General features: G+C 43.9%; 1 protein-coding gene and 1 pseudogene across 2 annotated transcripts; one reads left to right on the forward strand and one right to left on the reverse strand.

Moving 5' to 3' along the window:
- The first annotated feature begins 8,755 nt into the window (after window positions 1-8,755).
- On the forward strand, window positions 8,756-19,881 carry kdelr3 (KDEL endoplasmic reticulum protein retention receptor 3). Of its 2 annotated transcripts, XM_061223086.1 has the most exons (6): window positions 8,756-8,902; window positions 11,822-11,872; window positions 15,913-16,013; window positions 16,550-16,708; window positions 16,912-17,164; window positions 17,939-19,881. In XM_061223086.1, the coding sequence occupies exons 2-6, from the start codon at window positions 11,830-11,832 to the stop codon at window positions 17,980-17,982; spliced, it is 600 nt and encodes a 199-aa protein (XP_061079070.1). In that variant the 5' UTR covers window positions 8,756-8,902; window positions 11,822-11,829; the 3' UTR covers window positions 17,983-19,881. The 2 variants fall into 2 exon arrangements, with proteins under 2 accessions (XP_061079070.1, XP_061079069.1); XM_061223085.1 differs by lacking the exons at window positions 8,756-8,902; window positions 11,822-11,872 and adding an exon at window positions 14,103-14,821.
- LOC133114032 (inward rectifier potassium channel 4-like) lies at window positions 9,319-10,631 on the reverse strand (annotated as a pseudogene).
- Window positions 19,882-23,528: the final 3,647 nt, after the last annotated feature.

Consider the following 23,528-nt stretch of genomic DNA (forward strand, 5'->3'; position numbering starts at 1 on the left):
CTGTTAACAAGTGTCATGAAGACGCATGGAATTCAAAACATATCCAGTCCACATTGACCCGTTCCGGCACATTCTACTGGCTTCCTCATTCTCAGAGAAGTGTTAAAGTATCACCAATTGGTTCAAGGCAGACTTTGTGTGCATTCAGACTCCCAGCCAAGGCCTGCACTGCACCATCAAACATCAGTCATGTAAGATATTACTTGTATAGGCTACATCCAGGCTTATTGTGTCCAGGCTTACCGGTCACTGTTTGCCATCTGAGCTGCTAGACGTTGTTGATAAGTCACTGAAAACATGCATCAGTAATGATCCAAGCAACTCCGTGAACCAACCATCGATGGACCTGTCACTACATGTGGTTCTGTGGTTATGAACGCATCGTCCCTCCATTAATGAATGTTTATTCTTGACTGATGGTATGCGCGTGATCATTTTCAGGAAATGACTGTAGAGCATATGTATTCAGACATGACAGTTCTCGTCCTGTTGTGGCACAGGAACATAGCAATGGCTTGAGTTTCCTGATGGCAGAAGATGATAATCTGCCATTTCTCAGACAACATTTGAGTAAAAGCAGCTAGGTAATTATTTCTGCAGATATTTTTTTATTGGATGTACTGTATTTGTGACATTTTCTCCAGAACAAACCCATCTCTCTGTACCTGGTGTAATGTCAAAGTAGGCACCACAGCATTGTTATAACTGTAACCCGGGGCAATTTTGGAGTAAATAGTCTGTATATTTTGCAGCTGCATTCTGGGTGTTCTCAGTGAGCTTTAGTGAAACTTGTTTGTATCGGCGTGACTTGGTCATTAACAAGCCCTGGCTCAGTACATCAGGAGGTGAGATACAGCCTCTGCTATGGCCTGTGGGCACAGCCGTGTGTCATTTGCTTTGCTGCTTTGGTTGTTCATGCCAGTTTGATTGCCGTTCACAAATGAACCACAGTTCGTACAGTATTTGCACAAAATGTGTTATTATAGCTATGTCTGTGTACTGAGTGACCTGGTTTGTGTTTATGCATAATATTTATGTTTATACATATTATAAATGCTGGTATATTCAGTGTTTTATCGTAGCAGTGTAGCTTGTTTACAAATAGAGTCGTGACTGACACAGAAAGGGAGAGACAGACAGACTGAGAGAGGTTGTGAAAGAGAGAAAAGCAATAAAATACTTGGAGTCTGATTTTTTTTTTTTTTTTTTGGGGGGGGGGGGGGGGACCAGTTCCCATCAACAGAAAGTATTTGGGGAATCTTGTAACTCTAGCCTTTCATTCCGGTGTCTCTTTACAGAGAGAGAGAGAGAGAGAGAGAGAGGGAGAAGAGAGGGGGGAGAAGAGAAAGAAATGGAGAGATGGGGAGAGAGAAAGGGCAGGTAGAGAGACGAGAGAAAGGAGGCGCAGCCCGGGAGAGATGCTCTTGTTACTCATGAGACGTTGCGAAAGGCAGAATGAGAAAAGACGAGGGGAAGCACGGAGACTCGACGAAAGAGAAGAGAGCGGAAACGCATCCAGCCAAACGAGACTCGTGCGGAAGGTCCCGGAAGATTCAAAGAGAAGAACAGAACAGGAGGCGGGGGGGTGGGGGGAGGGGGGAGAAGAACGAAAAGGGTGAAAACAAACCCAAAAAAACAAAGGAATGAGGGAGAAAGTAGGAAGAAGGATGGAGAGAGAGAGAGAGAGAGAGAGATTGAAAAGGAGAGGAATAAACACAAAGGCAGATAGAGCCCAATTAGCACTGTAGTGGGCCGCTGCGGCCACACAATGGGCCACTGTAATGAGTCTGAGCGTTTCACAGCTGGACAATGCACAATGGGGCATTATGGGAACGCCAAGCACATTAATGCTCTCTGCACCCGCCCCCTTACCGCCCCCTTACCACCCCGCTGAACGCACACACTAACCAATGGGCCTTATGGCCTTGGGGCGACAACCACTAAACTGTCCCCCGTTCTGGATGAAAATGTGTGTGTGTGTGTCCCCCTCGTTTCTCAAAAGGCTAAAAGGTCCCCCCCCCCACCTCTGCAGATTTTTATTGATACTGTTGGAATGTTGTGGGACAGGGAACAGTAGAGGGAGGGGTCTGGAAAGAGAGGGGGAGCAGGAGGAGGAAGAAGAGGGCTGTATTAAAGGAAGCTAGGAGGGGATTTACCTTGTTAGAGGAAGAGGAGGAGGAGGATTTTAATTGGATTAATGTTGAGTGATTGAATTACTGGGAAGGAGATATGGAGATAAGATAGGGGCTTTCCTTTCAGGCCTATGTGCCCATCGCTGACACAAGCGGCCACGTTTCGCGTGGTGACTATGCCGGCTCGCTTACACACTGAATGACACACCAGCTTACTGACTCACAAACCTCTCACCTCACGAGTTCAACATTTCCTGTGTATGGAAAGTTTAAAAATATAGAATTTGTGGCTTTGGCAAAAGGCAAATTATTGGTTTACCTCCTGAGCAAAACATGAAAGCTGAGTCCTGTGATATCACGCATCGCAAACCCCGCTAAATGGTGTTTCGACACGTCTCGATCGAGTAACCGTAGCCAGTATGCTGACAAAACAAATTAAAGCTGAACAGGGGAGATGTTTGTCGGGGCCACTGACACACTGGCTCGCTGACTGGCTTTGACCGACTGACTGAGTCACTCAATGACTGCACTGTATGCCACTTCACCATGTGCCGATTCCATACACAACATCCATTTTCTTACACTAGTGCATGAGAGCTACAGGAAATGATGCTCATTGGCTGAGTACAGGAAGTGATACTCATTGGCTGAGTACAGGAAGTGATGCTCATTGGCTGAGTACAGGAAGTGATGCTCAGGAAGTGATGCTCAGTGGCTGAGTACATTACATTATTACATTATTGGCATTTGGCAGACGCTCTTATCCAGAGCAACATACAGTTGATTAGACTAAGCAGGAGACGATCCTCCCCTGGAGCAATGCAGGGTTCAGGGCCTTGCTCAAGGGCTGAATGTCTGTGCGGATCTTATTGTGGCTACACCGGGATTAGAACCACCGACCTTGCGTGTCCCAGTCATTTACCTTAACTACTACGCTACAGGCCGCCCCCACTTCCTGAGTACAGGAAGTAATGCTCATTGGCTGAGTACAGGAAGTGGTGCTCATTGACTGAGTACAGGAAGTGATGCTCATTGGCTGAGTACAAGAAGTGCTGCTCATTGACTGAGTACAGGAAGTGATGCTCATTGGCTGAGTACAGGAAGTGGTGCTCATTGGCTGAGTACAGGAAGTGATGTTCATTGTTTGACACAGGGATGGCATGTCTCTGTCTTGCTTATTTAATCTTCTAATTTGTGTCAGGTGTCCAGGTGGATGCCTGCAGTGGTAGGCCCGGCATTTCGCTGTGAGTTTGGAGGACAGAGTGCAAGGTGTTCATGCACCTGCAGTTTTAGGGGGATGGGATCCCAGCACTCTGTCACCATGCCTGTAATTAGGACATTCGACCTCGAGACTCCTCACCCTGCTGCAGATGGAAGACAGGACAGATCTTTTTTGATAAAAACATTGTACAGAAAATGCAACGCTGGGGAATTGAACCCCCTGCCGTAGGGACGGAGCTTTATGTGGGTTTGGAGTCAGTCGCTCTAAAGACTGCGCCACGCTCACTCGTCCCAGGTCTGATCTCTTACCCACGTACTGATGTTAGAGTCCGAAACCTGTGATCAGGAAGGTCTTTATTTACACATGCTTGTATGTGTGCGTTTTCAGTACGAACGCTTTAGCCATGCCGATGAGCGCAGTACCTTTGGAGCGACACCGGGGGGCGTCCACTGTATTCCAAACGGACAGACGGACTGCGCCGAGCCGCCATGGCCAAGGCCTCCCCCAACACATTGCCCAGACCCGGGCACCCTAAACGTACCCTCCCGAGGAGGGGACAGACATGGATGGGGTGGGGGCGTGACAGATCCGTAATGTGGCATTTAAGCAGGCTCCTCTGGAGGTTTCACCCAGCCAGAGGCCAGCCTGTGCATCGGACGCCATGTTCTGACGCAGCACGAACGGTACTCCTCCGGGGCCTGTTCCGAGGCGCTGGCGCAGTCCCCAGCAGTCATGGCTTTTGGTCTTGCTGCTCTTAGGATACAGTGTACATCAGCTATACCTCCTTCTGACCTGCCCTCCTGCTGACACCCCCCCCAACAAAAACAACCCAGGCCCCCAGATTTCTTTTTTCACTTTGTGATCTGAATGAATGGATATTATTGACCCCCCGCTGACCAAACAAATAGAGGAGCGAAAGCATCTACACTGCCCCAATCTGCTGGGGAATTGGTGAATTCTGCATTAGTAGTAGCTCATGCAACAACTGGAGGGCCACTGTGTTTCTATCATCCTGCCTGAAAGTAGGCTCTGCCAAAATAGAAGTCATTAGGGCCACCTAGTGGTGAGATAAGGGTATAGTAAGTAAGTAAGTAAATTTTATTTATATCAGCACCTTTCAAGCATAAGAGCATAAAAGTATATAAAATATACTAGAGATAAAAGAGATAAAATACACAAAACATCAAACATTAAATATTAAAAGCCATTTTATAAAAGTGAGTCTTGAGTTGGGACTTAAAAGTGGACACGGAGGAAGCTGTTCTGATATCCAAAGGAAGGCTGTTCCATAGTCTGGGCGCTACGACCGAAAAAGCACGATCACCCTTCGTTTTCAGCCTGGACTTTGGAACAGCCAATAATGCCAAGGAAGATGATCTGAGTGTGCGAGAAGTTTGATATGATGTTAAAAGGTCAATGATATATTCTGGAGCAATGCCAGCCAGAGCTTTAAAAGTAATAAGTAAAATTTTAAAATTGACTCTAAATTCAATAGGAAGCCAGTGTAACGTCGCTAGAACTGGGGTAATATGGGCCCTTCTATTTGTCCTAGTCAAAAGTCTGGCTGCTGCATTCTGCACCACCTGGAGACGGGACATGGATTTACGACTTAGACATGTATATATGGAGGTACAATAGTCCAGACGTGAAGAAACAAAAGCATGAATGATTTTTTCTGTATCCTGCAATGATAACATGCATCTGATTTTTGAGATATTTCTTAAATGGTAAAAACAAGTCTGGATTACTTTTGTAATGTGGAGATTGAGATTAAGTTCTGAGTCCAAAATTACTCCCAGATTTCGAGCAGTACTTTTCGCCAAGGTTTAAACGAATTTGTTGAGCGATCTCTGGTTTTCCAAAAATTAAAACTTCAGTCTTATCGGGATTAAGTTGTAGAAAGTTTTGAGCCATCCAGCGTTGAACATCAGTTAGGCAGTCTAGTAAGGTTGACAGTGTGTTAACCTCATTGCGTTTAACTGAAAGATATAATTGTGTATCGTCTGCATAACAATGAAATGATATGTGGTGATCTTGAATAACTCTGCCCAGAGGTAACATATAAATAGAAAATAAAATGGGTCCGAGGATAGATCCTTGAGGAACACCGCACGTTAAAATAGCAGACGAGGAAACTGAATTACCTATGGAGACAGGTTCTATTCGACAGATAAGAACCGACAGGTATAACAGCTAGGATGGTTGTGACCATGCCTCGGTGGGTCTGTCTGTCTGTCTGTCTGTCTGTCTGTCTCTGCCTGTCTCTGTCTCTGTCTTTGTTTCTCTGGCATACGCACACAAATACCCAGATTAATCTCTTTTTCTGCATACAGAATTCCTAACTCTGTTTTTGATATAAATGTTTGCATATCTTGGTGTGTGTTCATGACATGACTGACCGAAGAGGCCCTCTTATGCACTAGTAATTGCACTCATCCAGACCACCTGTACATCTACATGATCTGTAGATGTACACATGCTCGCACCATGCACACATGTACGCATTTAATGTGCTGCAATGCAAATGTGAGTGCGTTCAGTATCGACAGCGGGGTACTTCACAGTGAGCCATGTCAACGGCAAACTCTGGATCACAGTAATTCACCTCTCACTCTTCACTGGCATAAAAACGTGTGGAGCATAAGGTTAGCGCCAACAAAAATATGTGTAAATCTGATAAATGATCGAGCTAAAAATGCCACTGGTACTGATGATGCATTTACATACAGTATGTACAGCCGAATGGTCAATGCTGGACTCAAATGGTGGAGTAATGTGGGACTTGATATTATCATTACCGTCTGCCGTTTCAGTCGTGATGATGGCAGTATTGAAATATAATATAAATAAATATAAGAGAAACTTAGCAAACTAAATTATTTACAATATAAATATGAATCTAATAGTTTACAACAGAAGGTATAGAGAAGGATAAAGTGTGTATTCATAATTCTTTCTTCAAGTCTGTCCACTTGGACTTCCAGTTATCCAAAATATCTGAGTTTGTGTCGTTCTCCACAAGAGGGATGAATTTTTATCATGAACAGAAAATGAAAACATTATTTTACCAGCCCCATGGAACACCGATATTAGCCTCTTGCTGTGTTGTGCGGTTTCTTGATCCTGTTTCCATGTGAATGCCATTTTATGTAAATGGTAAATGGTTGGCATTTATATAGCACCTTTATCCAAAGCACTGTACAATTGATGCTTCTTATTCACCCATTCATACACACACTCACACACCGACGCCGTTAGATGTCTTGCTCCGGGACACTTCGACACAGCCCGGGCAGGGGATCGAACCGGCATTGTCATTGTATAAATAACTTTTCTTTTTTAAATTACCTATCCTATCAAGGGAACTTTTTATGACCAATTCATGATCTATTTGACAGTAAAAACTGAAAATAACAGAAATCTGTGCCAGATTCAACGCTCACTTCAACGCTGGTTGGAGTCCAAATCAGTGCAAATACATGTATTCATTCTCATTTTGAGAAGTTGATGACACCTAAAAATATCAAGTGCATTTCACGAAGAACAAAGACAAATCTGGACTTCAGGCAGATAAACAAGAGCAAAACTGCACAGTTTCCCCAAAAAATGATTTAGCTTTTTTCAAAACAATTTTTTTTCTGAAATATTGGGAAAAACAAAAACCTCAGAATGCTGGAGACCAGTTTGACATGTACAATTCAGTACAGCACAAACAATTAAGTTCAATGTATTTAAATATTGCCTGGATACATTTACAGTTCTTTACATTACATTACATTATTGGCATTTGGCAGACGCTCTTATCCAGAGCGACGTACAGTTGATTAGACTAAGCAGGAGACAATCCTCCCCTGGAGCAGTGCAGGGTTAAGGGCCTTGCTCAAGGGCCCAACGGCTGTGCGGATCTTATTGTGGCTACACCGGGATTAGAACCACTGACCTTGTGTGTCCCAGCCTTTTACCCTAACCACTACGCTACTTTAATGCTGTCCTATAAAAGTCCTATATTACTCATCCCCATTGAATTTAGCCATGCACAAACAACAGTCTGTAAGCTCATAAGTGCTTATTAAAAATTATTTTTACTGTGCAGCGCCTTGTGTTATAATGCTGCTGTAATTGTGGGTTTTATTACATTTAACTAGGCAAATTAGGCATACATAGGAAAGGAAATACAGTTGCAATAAACATGTTTCATTTGGTTATGCAGCTGGGTAATGGATATATATAATAAGGAACCTTTTTGTTCATAGATCACCCTCCGAAGACCTGCTTCTGTGAGGTAAGCCGGCAGGAATAGATGAGTGGGAATAATCATAATAAGCATATGCGAGTATGCAGCAATGAAGGTATCAACACCCAATTCTGGTTACAGCAATTTTCAAAATTAAACTAAAAACAAACAAACAACGACAATACTGCCAATAGACAGAAAAGCTTTGAAAAAGGTATATTTTGCCTGCAAAACTGTTAGGTAGGTGGACTGTACTGTCAGGTTAGGGAGGCGGACTGTGATAAAGTGATACAAAGGGCAAAAATGCTGATCCTTACACATATCTGACAATGTTGTTATCTTGGTGCGAGATAAAAAAAAATATTTTATGTAATTATTTTCAGAATCAGGTAAATGTTGCCATTTACATTTTTAAAATTAATGAATTAAACTGCCATTTCTCAGATTTTTCTTTAATTTAACTTAAATCCTGATGGAAAGGAAATTTACATGCATAACCATCTTATTTTTACAGACTGACTGAAAATAGTACGGTGCATCTGTATCTATTGTGTCTCCATGAAATTTGTTAGGTGGTTCTGGGTGCCTACTCATCTCTCACTTCTGCTATTGCAGTGGCACTGCATTTTGGCACTGCCTTTATTGGTGTCTTTCCTCTGTCTGTTTCAGCAGGGTCCTAACCATGGTCCTCCACACCTCCACACCTGTGCACCTGTGCACCTGCAGTCAGACTGCTCATCTGACCTCCACACCTGTGCACCTGCAGTCAGACTGACAATTGTGGCAGATGCCAGATGGGTTGGTCCACTTTTGGGCCACTGGGCTTTGAACTGCGATGGCACTGTACCCCCACCCACCCTCCACTTGGTAAGAAAAATCTTTGTGTGTTGAACTAATGGCAGACAGGAGAAATTCAAAAACTGAATTTTGGTTCTATTCCAGGCCTGTGTACGTCCCATAATTTCACTGATGCAGTGGCCTGTTTGTAACCGTTTACCATTTACTTGTTGGTGGAAAGGGAGGAAGCCACCTTTTAATAAGGACATATTTGTGCCGCACTTTTTAAATATTATATTTGTTCAGAATCTCAGGTTCTTTCTGTGCTCTGATTTGGAGGCTCTTTTACAAACACAATACAGCACCTAGCATGACCTGAATGTGGCCTGAACCTGCTGAGTGAGGTAGAGCAGTGAGGCCACGCCCAGCTGGATGCAGCAGAGAGAACAGCTCTGCTAGAGGTGGAATACAAAGACAGAGGGAGCCAATCAGGGGGACCAGAAGGGAGAGATGACTCACACCTGTTCCGTGGAAATGGTAAATGGTAAATGGTTGACATTTATATAGCGCCTTTATCCAAAGCGCTGTACAATTAATGCTTCTCATTCTCCCATTCATACACACACTCACACACCAACGGCAATTGGCTGCCATGCAGGGCACCAACCAGATCGTCAGGAGCATTTAGGGTTTAGGTGTCTTGCTCAGGGACACTTCGACACAGCTCGGGCGGGGAATCGAACCGGCAACCCTCCGACTGCCAGACGACTGCTCTTACTGCCTGAGCCATGTCAGCGGAAAGGTCAGTACTTGTGAAAACATTAGGACGTCGAGTCTACAAACGTACATAAAGTGCAAATTGAGAGCAGGAATGCCCATCCCTTGAGCAAGCCTTTCAGAAGGGTCTCGGGTGGATGGAGGGGAGGTGAGCCTCAGATGTCAGACTCTGCCCTCTAGTTCTGCGGATCGAGGAGAATGGCGGTCTGCAGCTTGCCGAGCTCCCTCTGGCTGTCCGCATTGAAGACGCAGAGCACGTCGTTGCCGTCCTCCTTAAACCTCTCCTGGAAATCGACAGCACCGAGGCTCCTCTGCCCCGCTGTCCCCCCCCCCCCCCCCCCCCCCCACCCACTCCTGCACCTCCCCACTGCACGAGGCCACCTCGTTGTCATAGCAGAAGGCGCTGGGGGAGAGGGGGATTTGGGAGGTTTTGGGGCTGCTGTGAGACGAGGAGTGGGGGCAGGCGAAGGGGGAGCGGCTGGCCCTTTCGCTGAGCTCCTTGGCGCTGCAGTGAGGGGTGGAAGGAGTGTGGAATCTGGAGTAATCTACCTGGTGGCGGTCGCGGTCCTCGTAGACCAACGGGCTGGAAACTGTGGCCCCAGAGGATCTCCCGGGTGAGGTAGGAGCTTCGGGCCTGGGTGGTCACGGCGGTCGTCCCCCCCCCACCATCCCTTCCAGGATCGCCGCCATCTCGAAGTCGTCGGCCTCCGGGTCGGCCTGACTCATGCCGTAGAGCTGGCTCTCCTCGTCAATCTCGTGGACAGTAGCGAGTGGGGAAACCAGGAAGAGCCTGTCGACGCCCTGCTCATAGCCCACGTTCATGTCAGTCTGCTCCATGGGGATGAACTCTGCCCCTGCCGGGACGTGGGGCTTGATGAGCCCCACCCGCCACATCAGGCACAGCTGGACATCTCGCAGGGCGATGATGACCGCATTGGCCGATCATGAAGGCCTCGATGACGCTCCATGGGGATGAACTCTGCCCCTGCCGGGACGTGGGGCTTGATGAGCCCCACCCGCCACATCAGGCACAGCTGGACATCTCGCAGGGCGATGATGACCGCATTGGCCGATCATGAAGGCCTCGATGACGCAGCCCACGATGGACTGGACCACCACCGTCACTATGGCAACGGGGCACTCCTCCGTCACGCACCTCCACCCGTAGCCCATGGTGGCGTGGGTCTCGATGGAGAACAGGACGGCTCCCACAAAACCCTGCATAATGATTTCTCTAAATGTTTCTATATCTATATACTACATTCAAAATGCTGTTTAGTAATACAATGTAATACTTTTTTTTATAATTAGGCCAGCATGAACTGGTTAGACCTGTGTGTCTGTTCAAACACATGGAGCTGCAAAGTACAGAGTAAGTTTAATCAGAGTACACTTCATCAGGTGTTTTAAAAGTCATGTTAGTTAGTTACAAAATGTTGGGTGAACAGACATTGCCTTCCACCCTCAGGAGGTCGTAACACAGTAACATCAAAACTGAATTACATTTACTTCACAGCACTATTTATTTTTTGGTTCACTGAGGAGCACAGACCTAATACTGTAGGACTATATTGTATTGTACTGTGATACAGAATGATGTGCTACAATTATATAGGTACAGTCTAGTGTAGAAAGTTGATGGCATACCTGTTCTCCAGTCTAAATGTCCATATTATGGATGCTACCGTGTAGTGACTCAGGTTGGGCTGGACTCCACTAATATAGTCGGAAATACGCCTCCGTCTATTGGCTGGTCCCCTTCTTTGTTCTTGTCTTTGTCATCCTCCTTCTCTCTATCTCTTCAGGTCTATTTACAGTGCTAAGGCTCAGTTTTCTTGTGTGTGTGTGTGTTAGCGTTGCCAATTTCAGGTGTGTTTTCACAATGATTGCAAGAGATTTAATTCTTGAACAAAGTGTCTCATGTACAAAACAGTGTGTTGTGTTTATGCGTGTGTGTGTGTTTATGCGTGTATGTGTGTGTTTATGCATGCGCGTGTGTGTGTGTGTGTTTATGTGTGTTTATGCATGTGTGTGTGTGTGTGTGCGCTTTTGCATGCTCCTAATCCCCGAAATGACAGATTAATAGTCCTCCTCCTAATCTCAGCTCCAAAACAGTGATATAGAGGGTCAGTCTGTGCCCTGTGACTTTGCACTGGCGTCTGAAATTGGGGAGGGAGAAATGCAGGAAGAGAAATGGGTGAAGGAAGTTAACCCTCTGTTGTGTGCAGCTCCATTCAAAACAATATTACATTCCATTAATGGCATTTGGCAGATACTGTTATCCGGAGCGACGTACAGTTGATTAGACTAAGCAGGAGCCAATCCTCCCCTGGAGCAATGCAGGGTAAAGGGCCTTGCTCAAGGGCCCAACGGCTGTGCAGATCTTGTTGTGGCTACACTGGGGATTGAACGACCGACCTTGCGGGTCCCAGTCATGTACCTTAACCACTACGCTACAGGCCGCCCTATATAAAATGCCTACTGCATTTAAGAGAGCCAGAAGATTTCAGTTTTTGATTTTGAATACATTTGCTAAAATGTCTAAAAATGTTTTCATGGGTAATGGAGTGCAGATTGATGGGCAAAAATGGCAATTTTATCAATTTAAAATTAAAATTTTATCTTTGAGTCTTCATCCCCCCATCTGTCTCTTTCTTCATGTATTTACTCTCTCCACAGGATGTAAAATGTCAGTGACATTTAAATGCCGAGGGAAATCAACATTTAAGGGTGAGTAGATGGCCATTTCTCTTTCTATTGTGTTGGGATGAACCTTGTGACATCATACAATAACCTTTACTCTAACTAAATAACTAACTACCAACTAGGCTAAACTGGTATTGAGCTGAAACAATACTAAACAGGGATGTCTTGATAATGGCTCTCTCCTCTCTCTTCCAAACTGACTGCCTGGTGCCAGGCTACTCTCAAGCGTGTTGATTGGCTGAGGCAACAGACAGTAGGTGTTGTGATCAGAGCATGATAGTCTTTTGAAAGGGCAACAAGCTCAGATTTTTCTTTATTCCTTTGTTGCCCTCCGTTACCTACTTACGGTCTGCCAAACTGCAATCCCCACTTTTGCCCACTCCCCCTCCCTCTCGTTATGTGCTGTCCATCTCCCTCCCGTAAGTGTGTGGGTGATGGAACGACAGAGGGAGGTAGAGAGTGCTAGTCAGTTTCATTAGCCTATGTCTCAGTTTGGGGAGATGTTTGCAGCGCGCTTGTGCCTGTGTCTTTGTCTGACATGTAAATACGTTAATTACCTGAAAAGCATCTGCATCTTATTTCCCTAATAAATTCTAGTATGTATAGCAGACCAATTACTGTGTTCTTTAGTCCAAAACATAATATATGAAAGTATTTCATACTAGAGGTGTTAAAACTGTGAGTATTATAGTTTAGAGTTGGTATAAAACACTGTCAGGAAAAGACTGGCAATTGAGCACTTTTAAATTGAGAATCAGTGTTACATTGAGACGATATTACTGAAGATGGAGTCAGCGTTAATCGAGACAATGTTACTGAAGATGGAGTCAGCGTTAATCGAGACAATGTTACTGAAGATGGAGTCAGCGTTAATCGAGAGGATATTACTGAAGATGGAGTCAGTGTTAATCGAGAGGATATTACTGAAGATGGAGTCAGTGTTAATCGATAGGATGTCACTGAAGATGGAGTCAGTGTTAATCGAGACAATGTCACTGAAGATGGAGTCAGTGTTAATCGAGAGGATATTACTGAAGATGGAGTCAGTGTTAATCGAGACAATGTTACTGAAGATGGAGTCAGTGTTAATCGAGAGGACGCGGAAGGAGTCTGAGTCTGTTTAAAACTGAAAGTAATCGGATGAGCTCATCGTTGAGGAGTCGAAGAAGAGTTGCTGAAGAAGAAAGAGCTGAGAGACTGTTTCCAGTTTTGTCTTCCTGGTGAAATATTGGGCGTGGATGCCTGCTTGGAGCCCTGGCTGCCTGTGTGCTGTTGGGTGGAGAGTGCTTACTGCCTGGTCAGCCATAACGTCACCAGGGTAACTCGGCCCCAGCAGAGGTGCACTGTAGTTATGGAGACCCAGTCATAAGAGAAAGAGTCAGGTCAGCCTTTCTGGGGGGTGAGGGTGAGACTGGCTGGCTTCCTGTGTGTGTATTAATAGGCAGTAATCTGTCTTGTGTGTCAGATTAGTTCCCACAGCATTTTACTCCTCACACCTTCATAAAGGTGTCTCTCTTCACGTCATCCTCCAGTCCCTGCCCCTTCCTGATGCAATCAATCAATCAAGTAGTTATTCATTCAAATACTTATTTCACATAGCACCCATACTGGCTATATAGATGTGGAATATGATAGAAAATTGACGTTAATTATGTGTAATGAAATTAATGTGTGACAGTGCAACAGACTGCGTCATTGATAAATAAGTCAGTACTTATTCATTGACTTTCAGAAGGAGGCTATTTTAAAATGGGAAAAACAGGAAAACTTTCCTTGATGTACATGTTTATTATTGCATTAGAATTAATATTTTTGCACATCTCCTGCCAGAAATCCTGATTATCCTTCACAAGACATTGCAAGTTGTTCAGTATCAGGGTTTATAATATTTAAATATTTAAAATATCCTTACTTTATTATAAATGTTTTAATTATAGGCCTACATCAATAATAAATATAATTATTTTAACATGGAATTTTTAACATGAGATTCTGCTGGTGTTGTCCAGCTCTTTTACTTATGGGCTACATAGTCACTTTAGTTAATGTTTTGAATTTCCTTTCGCCGATAAATTAACACATTCAATCAGTTTTATATATTTAAAAAATTCAAACAAGAAAGGTCCACATAGTGGTAGTATTTGCGGAATATCGCTGCCTTACTGGTTAAATAATACACCAAAAATACTTTGGCTTTGCTCCCGAATAATCACTGATGTTGGGCGACATCTAGTGGTTAAGTGACATCTTGCAGTTACTCGACGAAGGTCTTTTGATAAATACAGGAAGTTTGCAAGCTGGTTGACAATAGCCAACTTTATGAATGCAATTTTAGCCAAAAAATGGGCCTCGTTTCGTAGGTAAATGTCTCTTCCTAAGAAGTAAGATCATTCAATAGTCAGCACTGTGTCGCCTCTCATTCCCTTTAAGAAGCGATCTCGTATTTGTGTTGGTCGGCTCCTCTGACGCGCAGTGTGGGACTAGCCTCGCAAAAGGCTGTAATTTGAGAGTTCTCTGAACTCACTCCCTGCAACTTTTCAGCCACGTCACCCTTCTACAAACCTTATGCGATTTAAGCAGTGGGAGCGAGCGATGCAGACAATTTAGGAAATTGTTTACGTTTGCGCTTTGGAGTCGGAAATAGAGTCGGAACTACTTTTTTTGTCTGCAAATCTTACTTTTGTTCCGATTTTAAGTTGAACATTGTAGGTTAACGAAGAGGATATTGGGTTGTGGATACTATTTAATTGGCGATACAACTCTTTTTTTTGGCTATTGCATGGCAACATCACTTTAAGGACACTTTGTTTTGTGTTCGTGGCTTGCAGAAATTGTGTGTGTTCGCTTTTGTATCACTTTTGCATCAAAGAAATCGAGCCAGAATGAACATTTTTCGTCTTCTGGGTGACATGTCTCATCTTGTTGCCATCATCATACTGTTTCACAAAATTTGGAAATCGAAGTCATGTTCAGGTATGTATGTTGTCATGTTTCTGTTTTGTTTAGGCTACATAGTTGTTAATGTGATGTAACCGAACGTTTTTTCTTTGCCATGTCAGTCGCTGCAGCTGGGTAACTGAACATTGAGACACCGATTCAGTCTTCGTGTAGATAATTTACTTGAGGCTTAGTGTAATTCCACGAAGTAAAACATTGACACCGAAAATAAACGTATTGGGGTGACAATCTATTGAGGAGTTAAAATGCATAGTATTCTACGTTAAGTCCAAAAGAAAAAAAACGTCCATGACGGGTAAATATCCAAATTCGAGATTTAGCTGTGCCGTCAGGATGATACTGTGTCTACCACTAGGACTAGATACAGTGTTTGAGGCCATGATCAGATACCTGGAAACAATTCCCTCAGCGCTAAGGGTGGCTGCACAATTAATTGTGTTCTTAAAATAAATTCTCATTAACTCATCTTCGGAAATTCGGTCAACCCCCCCGAAAAAACTTATTCCGTAGGCTGCGTTGAACCAGTTTCATTTTAGATGCATGGCGATCGACACAACTTGTGTAGCTACTGTAGGCCTATGTATAACGGGGTTATAATAACCTGATTGATACAACCAGTTAAATTAGATCGCTTGTCTAACCTGATGTTTGCAGTATTGTACCCCAATACTGCCAACATCAGGCTCTGCATTTACGTGGCAATTTGGGCGTTTCAGTTGATGACGCGTAGCAACCCCTTCTTCTGACATTAGTCTGCTCTTCATGTCGAGTCCTGCGCTGACGGTGTAGCCTTGAAAAATGTATTATTAGTTAATCATTAGCCATAATTGCTGTGCTATGAGATGCCAGGTGGGTGAAATGAGAACAAGCATTCTCCCCTGCAATGTGGGGAATCAAAGTGAATATGCCAACTCTACTCTATCAGACAGTAGAAATGTTTTGACATACCTCGCATTCACTTTGATTCCCCACATTGCAGGGGAGAATGCTTGTTCTCATTTCACCCACCTGGTTAAAAACGTTGGCGGTTCTTGGGTTGAGTATGGCACAGAGCATGAAAAGACAGTGGATCAGCAGAGGTTGTGTGCTTCATTGTGCTTCTGCAGGTATTTCAGGGAAGAGCCAGGTGTTGTTCGGACTGGTTTTCACCACCCGCTACTTGGACCTGTTCACCAGCTTCATCTCAGTCTACAATACAGTCATGAAGGTGAGAAACTGAAGCAAAATTTGCCTCTAACCGTTAAACTACCATGGACACTTTATTGAATGTTTTCTAGTTTGATTACTGATTACTTCCGACCAGGTTGTATGGAAGCTGCAGTAATTACGCTTATTTACTGCGCACTTACATATCTGTAGCCTATATGCCATTTCAAGATCTGCTTTAGCATTGTAGCGCAGTTTGGATGGACCGCACACATTATTTGGCATTGAACGTTTTTGAACTTACATTTAGTAAATAAAAATTGTATAAAAACAAACAAAAAAAACATATTGTACAAAGCTGAACATGGTGCAGTGCACCTTTGGTTAACACTTTTTTGGTTCCCAAAAAGTAGAAGTAGAATGTCTGGGTTGAACAACGGGATTATTGTTCAATAGTGGTGTAATAACCACAGTGTCCCTCGTGCACGCTCTCTCTCTCTCTCTTGCTTTGTATTGCTCCTTTGCTTTCTCTATCTCTCTATTCCTCTATTCCTCTCTCCCTCACTCCCTCTGTCCCTCCTTCCCTTTCGCTTGCAGGTTGTGTTCCTGGTTCTGGCCTACGCGACGGTCTACCTGATCTACCTCAGATTCCGGAGCTCCTACGACTCTGAGAGCGACTCCTTCCGGGTGGAGTTCCTCCTGGTCCCTGTGGCCGGGCTGTCGTTCCTGGAGAACTACGCCTTCTCCCCGCTGGAGGTAAATAAATGCGCTCGTATCAGATGGGTCGATGCCCCTGGCTTCCGCAGGGCACCGGGATTCAGGGGTGGTGCTTTGTTAAGCATGTGTTTTTAGGTGTGTCCCAACATGACTTGCATGCTGCCTCTCTCCCTCCATCTCTCCCTTGCTGCCTCTCTCCCTCCCTAACTCATCCCTGATTTTTTTCCCCCACTGTTGCCCAGATCCTGTGGACCTTCTCCATCTACCTGGAGTCGGTGGCCATATTGCCCCAGCTCTTCATGATCACCAAAACGGGGGAGGCAGAGTCTATCACCACGCACTACCTGTTCTTCCTGGGCCTGTACCGCGCCCTCTACCTGGCCAACTGGGTGTGGCGGTACCACACGGAGGGTTTCTTTGACCAGATCGCCGTGGTTTCCGGCGTGGTTCAGACCATCTTCTACTGTGACTTCTTCTACCTCTACTTCACCAAGGGTGCGTGTGGCAAGAGAGCCAGCTGTCCTTTCTTTTAAAATAAATGTAAATGTTTTTTGGATTTGTCCCTTATCAGTCGTGTTTGTAGGCCTCCCTCAGTGGTGCTGGGTCTTCTGTAAGCTCTGGAGAATGCCGCGAAGCACACCAGACCAGGGTCAAATACGTAACGCTTTTGGATTCAACTACTGTTCTGTGCTCAATTTATTTTGTCTTGCCTGGTGTCATTGAGCCAACCGAGACGACCAGAGTGCAGGGCTGGCACTTTTTCAGCTTGTCTGGCGTATTTTTCGAGGTTCCAGTACACCAGAGTTGGGTATTTGACTGGGATCTGAAGCAAAGTGCTCGTTGCCTATTGCTGCTACCTGTCGTTTCTCAGAACGCGGTTTCAGCCGCACCGTAACTGCGCGTGCGGCCGTCTCTTCACGCGCTGCTGCAGCTGGGGTGTTGTCCAGGAAACGCTCCTCTTCGGGTCTGAGGCCGTGGTGACGCTTGTCAAAAATCATCCCGTGGGGCTGCCAGCCACTGCTGGAAACAGCACAGCCCAGCTGCACTGAGCCCTGCTCTCGCAAGACACGCTAGCCAAACTGACAATTTGATCAATCGATTGAGTATTCATTGAGATTATTTAGCACATGCTTATATGGAGACATGTCCTCGTCTTCAAATTGAGAATTGCTGGGTAGAAGAATGTGTTTTAATGTTTTTTTAATCACTAATGTCTCTCTCTCTCTCTCTCCCCCCCCCCCCCCCCCCTCTCTCTCTCCCTCTCTACAGTGCTGAGGGGTAGTGGTAAAATGACCCTGCCCATGCCAGTGTGAGGAGCTTTAGCCCCATCCCCACTTTTTTATGACGCTTCAGTCCTGTCCAATCACGGTACCACATGTTCAGATCAGTCCCACCCACCATCACTGCAGTGTGTTACATACCCTCTCAAGACTCTCCAGTTAGTTTACCGTCTTATTGGTGCTGTGTTCTGTTGGGTACGATATGTGTACCTGCTTTCTGAGTCTCTGTGGAAGAAAGAGTTTTTCTATTTACGTGTGCAGTTGTTTCTTGTTTTTTCCTTCCTAAAATGACCAAAGAAGTTAGGCCCTGTTCTCCTGTTGGGCAGTGTGAAATTACAGTTCACATCCAGTGTAGTGATGCTGGAGAGAGAATTCCATAGTTAGTTTTGCAGATTTAAATCCAGTTTCACTGAATGCTGTCCAGTTTCTTTTGTTCTTCAAAATACATTTTCACAAGTTCTTTTTTTGTTTTTTTATTATCTTCCTAGCAGAGTGTATACATGCATTGTAAGACGTGTGTGCGCCACTCCAGTTCTGTCAGTTTCTGTTTACTTTAGGTCTGGTCTGCCCAGTCCTGTTCCTGGTGATCTACTGTCCTGCTGGTTTTCATTCCAACCGTAACAACCCTAAAGCATGTCTCATTCAACTGCTAGAGATGCTGTTGTGCTCATAATTAGTAGAAACCTTTGTGCCAAATTAGGGTTGAATTGAAAACCTACAGGATGGTAGATGCCTACCCTGTGTAGGGAAGAATACATTTCCTGCTTCAGTGTTCTTGGATGGTCACCTAACACCTCAATCATACTAAATGATCAAGGGGGGTTAGGAAGCCCATACTGAATTATCAAGGGGGGTTTACTGTATGCTTTGCTGGCAATGACCATTTGGTTTCCTTGGTCACACCATATGCCTACAAAATAATCTGTATTCGTCTGCCTGTCACCCAATCAGGGACAGGTACCTGCATTTTACTCCAGGAGGTTTGGGACATAAAAGCTCATTCCTTTCTAACATGATTTTGAACTGCCTTGCTTTTACCCGGTATGCTTCATACTGTAACAAGACTATTTCTGCTATATTAACACATTGTTGTTATCCTGAATATCGGACTAGAAGTTTTACTTCACAAAGGACCAAATTCCTACACCTGCTTTAGGCTATTCCAAGTGTTGTGTGTCTCCATGTTTAACGGGTGTGTTTGTGCGAGTGTTTGTGCAAGTGTGTGTGCGCAGGCCTGTTCTTATTCCTATCTATCTGATTGCGTTGCCATTGTGTTCTGCACTCGGCAACAGTGCTGTACAGTGGAGCACAGTGGCGCTGTTTTTGTACATGAGGGGCATGTAATTTCAGTTCTAGTTCATGGAGGACGTCTCTGTTACTGTACGGTCCTTTTTGTAGCTTTCAAGCCACCTTCTTGCACCTCCTCCCCCTTTTTATATTGGTTGAAGGTAGTTTGTTAAATCTGTGTTTATAAATAATGAAATATAAAACATCTGCAATGAAAAGATTTTGCAATTAAAAGATTTTGCAATTAAAAGATTTTGCCATTCTGGCTTCTGACAATTGTGGATGTGTCTCAAATAATCACCAGTGTTTGGAAGACACAAAAGTATATGTTAATAAAATGTGGTTTGAGCCTTTACAATTCAATAAAATATGTTCATACAATGATCTTAATATAAGTATGCATTGTGTATTTTCTTGGACCAAAACCTAAATCTTTATTAGCAGTACACACTCCCAATATCAAAGTGTATTAGGTTAACAGATCTAATAGAATAGATGTTATTTGCTACATTATTCTGTATGCGGTTTACATGATTGATCCATTTGTACAAAGACAGACTATTTTCCATGAGAGTAGAAACTATAAGAATGTTTAAAGTACCTTGTTGCATTTGAGATCTGTCAATAAAAAAATGCTTTAAATACTTTCAGTGTTTGAAAGTTTATCTTTCAGATTCTGATGGGCATGAACATTGTTATCACCACAAAGAAACATTTGCAAGAGACTGGATCTTTTACATCAAATTTATTTCAACTCTTTGTGGAGTTCACTGACACACATTTATGATATACTTTGGCTAGTAGTACTTTATTGGAGATTTCACACAAACAAACACATTGGATTGTATGCCTGGTTCATTTAAATAAATATATGTTTTTAAATACATTTCTTTGTGCACCATAAATGAATTGCCCATTTTTGGGAGATGGCAGTTGGTGGTCTGTTGATTAATATGAACAGACCTGAACACACAGTTTGCTTATATTGCCCCACATAAGCTCCGCCTCCTACATGTAAATGTAAATGTAATGTAAATTACATCCGGTTTTCACCGTTTCTCCAGCTGTACGACAGACGGCCTTCATGCTGTGTGACCGCAGACTGATTGTGCTGTAGCTGCTGAGAAGTATGTGCAGACCGCTGGGGAATTGGGGTGTGTGTTCCCCACTGATTCTTCATATAATGAGGGACACCCACCGTTTGCTTATTGGGCAGAAGAAGCACCAGCTGCTCGCTCATTGGGCAGATGAAACACCCACCGCTTGCTTATTGGGTGGATTCTGATTGCCCAGCCTCTTTGGGTGTACTAGTTCAGATTAAACCCGCCTCTCTTGCAGCTGGACTCTGAATCCAAACCTGGACCAGGAAGTAAGCGTAGAGTAGCCTGCATCTACAGAATCCACGGGCAGGGCTGGAAATGAAGGGGGGCTGGGAACGACCGGTATCCCCCAAAATAAACAAGGGAACCGCCAAGGGAAAATTAAGCTTGGGTGAAGTAACAGAGTATGCAAAAGAAGCTGGAGAATTTACATGAAAACAGAATAATATTTAATATTGGAGCATATGAGCCAACTGTATATGTATTTGTTAACATTAGATCAATAAATACTGTTCTGTTTTTCCAAAACTTTTTTTCCCCCTGGGTGGCATGCCTCCCCCAACTACTCCTACCCTGCCCTTGAGCTCTTGTAAATTATTTTAAGTATTGATATCGCACATATTGTACATGTAATTATTTATCCCGGATCTAGGTGCAGTGTTAACTACGAATGAGTAGTTCATGTTAGCTAGGTTTCACTCGAATGCAGAACCATTTTTGTTTGATGAACAAATACAGGACTTAGGAGTTTCCTTGTCATTCTGGTCAAGATTGTTGCCTTTTCTGTTTGTTCTATTTTTCTTTGTGTCTTAGCTGTAGCTGATCCTGTTGAAGCTGCCTGCTTGCATTATCCATAGGTGTGTTTAGTGTAATTACTGTTTACCACTGCTTCTATTTATATAAATAAATGACGGCGTTACCAGGATCTCCTCTGAGTGAGTCTAGTGAGTCAGTGAGTCAGTGAGTCACAGCACGTCTGAAATGATACTCTACAGAGCACTCGCCCAACAACTTAATCTTCTTAAACACACACATCTCTGCAAATTTTAAGTGTACATGAAGGTACAATTCAGGTGCATCTCAAAAAATTTGAATATTGTGTAACAGTTCTTTTTTTTTTCCGTAATTTAATTCAAAAACTGAAACTTTCATATATCTAGATTCATTACACATAAAGTGAAATATGTCAAGCCTTTTTCTTTTTTATCTTGATGATTACGGCTTACAGCTGATGAAAAAAATCCAGTATCTCAAAATATTAGAGTACTACATAAGACCAATCAAAAAAAAGGATTTTTTGGAAAAGTATGTTCATTTATGCACTCAATACTTAGTCGGGCAATCATGGGGAGGACTGCTGACTTGACAGTTGTTCAGAAGACACTCATTGACACCCTCCACAAGGAGTGTAAGCCACATTTGAGAATCAAGGTCCCAGAGTCTGGAGGAAGAGTGGAGAGGCACAGGATCCAAGTTGCTGGAAGTGCAGTGTGAAGTTTCCACAGTTAGTGATGAGTCAACGCAGCCGTCTACCAGGGGATTTTAGAGCACACCACTTCACTTCAGGCAGGACTTTCCTTTTCCAGCGGGACTTGGCCCCTGCCCACAGTGCCAAAATACTAGTAACTGGTTTGCTGACCATGGTATTACTGTGCTTGATTGGCCAGCTAACTCGCCTGACCTGAACCCCTTAGAGAATCAATGGGATATTGTCAAGAGGAAGATGAGACACCAGACCCAACAATACAGACAAGCTGAAGGCCGCTATCAAAGCAACCTGGGCTTCAATAACACCTCAGCAGTGCCACAGGCTGATTGCCTCCATGCCAGGCCGCATTGATGCAGCAATTTGTGAAAAAGGAGCCCAGACTAAGTCTTGAGTGCATAAATGAACATACTTTTATATAAATCCTTTTTTTGATTGGTCTTATGTAATGTTATAATATTTTGAGATACTGGATTTTATTTTCATGAGCTGTAAGCTGTAATCATCAAGATTAAAACAAAAAAAGGCTTCAAATATGTAACTTTATGTGTAATGAATCTAGAATATATGAAAGTTGAACTTTTTGAATGAAATGACAGAAAGAATTTTACTTTTCCACAATATAATTTTTTTTTGAGATGCACCTGTAGGTAAGTTTTTTGTGTTAAAACATTGTTACAAGACCATCCCTTCCTATGATTGAAAAAGGATCACTGACATGTTGACTCATCCTCTGCCTGTGTTTATAGTTCTTGAATTCGGGTTTCAAAATATACAGTTCACACACTGACACTGTACCAAAACATTGTACAGCTGTACAATTAGTCAAGCTCATTGGTTGAAAATTGCTTCTGATTTCCACAGCCAATGCAAATCCTCTCTTGACTGTAGTCCGATATTACCCATTGTACCTATAAGGGCCTACATTTATAGATAAATTTGGGTGATATGTCATATGTATGTGTAATTGTACGATCACATTATAAAACATAAAAGTGTAGGGCTGATGTAAGGAGCAGTGGACAGGTCTGGTCAGAGACGCACTTCCTGGTCTCTGCTTGGGAGTATTTAGCAATCAGTTTGAGAGTATTTCCTAATGTCTCCGTACAAGGGCATTTTGTTGTCAGTGTGGGGAAGGTAGTCTTGGTGTGGGAGTGTTTTGTGGTCTTACTGTACATTTAGCGCTGCCTTGGTGCTGGAGTGTTTCAGGGCCTCAGTACAGAAGCGTTTAGCAGACTTGGTACAGAAGCATTTAGCGGTGTCTCAGTGTGGGAGCGTGTCTCAGTGTGGGAGCGTGTCTCAGTGTGGGAGCGTTTAGCGGTGTCTCAGTGCAGGAGTGTTTAGCGGTGTCTCAGTGTGGGAGCGTGTCTCAGTGTGGGAGCGTGTCTCAGTGTGGGAGCGTTTAGCTGTGTCTCAATGTGGGAGCGTGTCTCAGTGTGGGAGCGTTTAGCGGTGTCTCAGTGTGGGAGCGTGTCTCAGTGTGGGAGCGTTTAGCGGTGTCTCAGTGCAGGAGTGTTTAGCGGTGTCTCAGTGTGTGAGCGTGTCTCAGTGCAGGAGTGTTTAGCGGTGTCTCAGTGCAGGAGTGTTTAGCGGTGTCTCAGTGCAGGAGTGTTTAGTGGTGTCTCAGTGCGGGAGCATTTAGCAGTGTGTCAGTGTGGGAGCGTGTGTCAGTGTGGGAGCGTTTAGCGGTGTCTCAGTGTGGGAGC

Source organism: Conger conger, chromosome 16 (assembly GCF_963514075.1).
Source record: "Conger conger chromosome 16, fConCon1.1, whole genome shotgun sequence".
Classification (NCBI taxonomy): Eukaryota; Metazoa; Chordata; class Actinopteri; order Anguilliformes; family Congridae; genus Conger; species Conger conger.

Bases quoted from the DNA above. Each gene is read 5' to 3' on its own strand.
- kdelr3 (XM_061223085.1), top strand. From the start codon at position 14,731: ATGAACATTTTTCGTCTTCTGGGTGACATGTCTCATCTTGTTGCCATC. The intron at 14,822-15,912 runs GTATGTATGTTG...GTGCTTCTGCAG, and splicing joins GAAATCGAAGTCATGTTCAG to GTATTTCAGGGAAGAGCCAG. The intron at 17,165-17,938 runs GTGCGTGTGGCA...CCCTCTCTACAG, and splicing joins CTACCTCTACTTCACCAAGG to TGCTGAGGGGTAGTGGTAAA.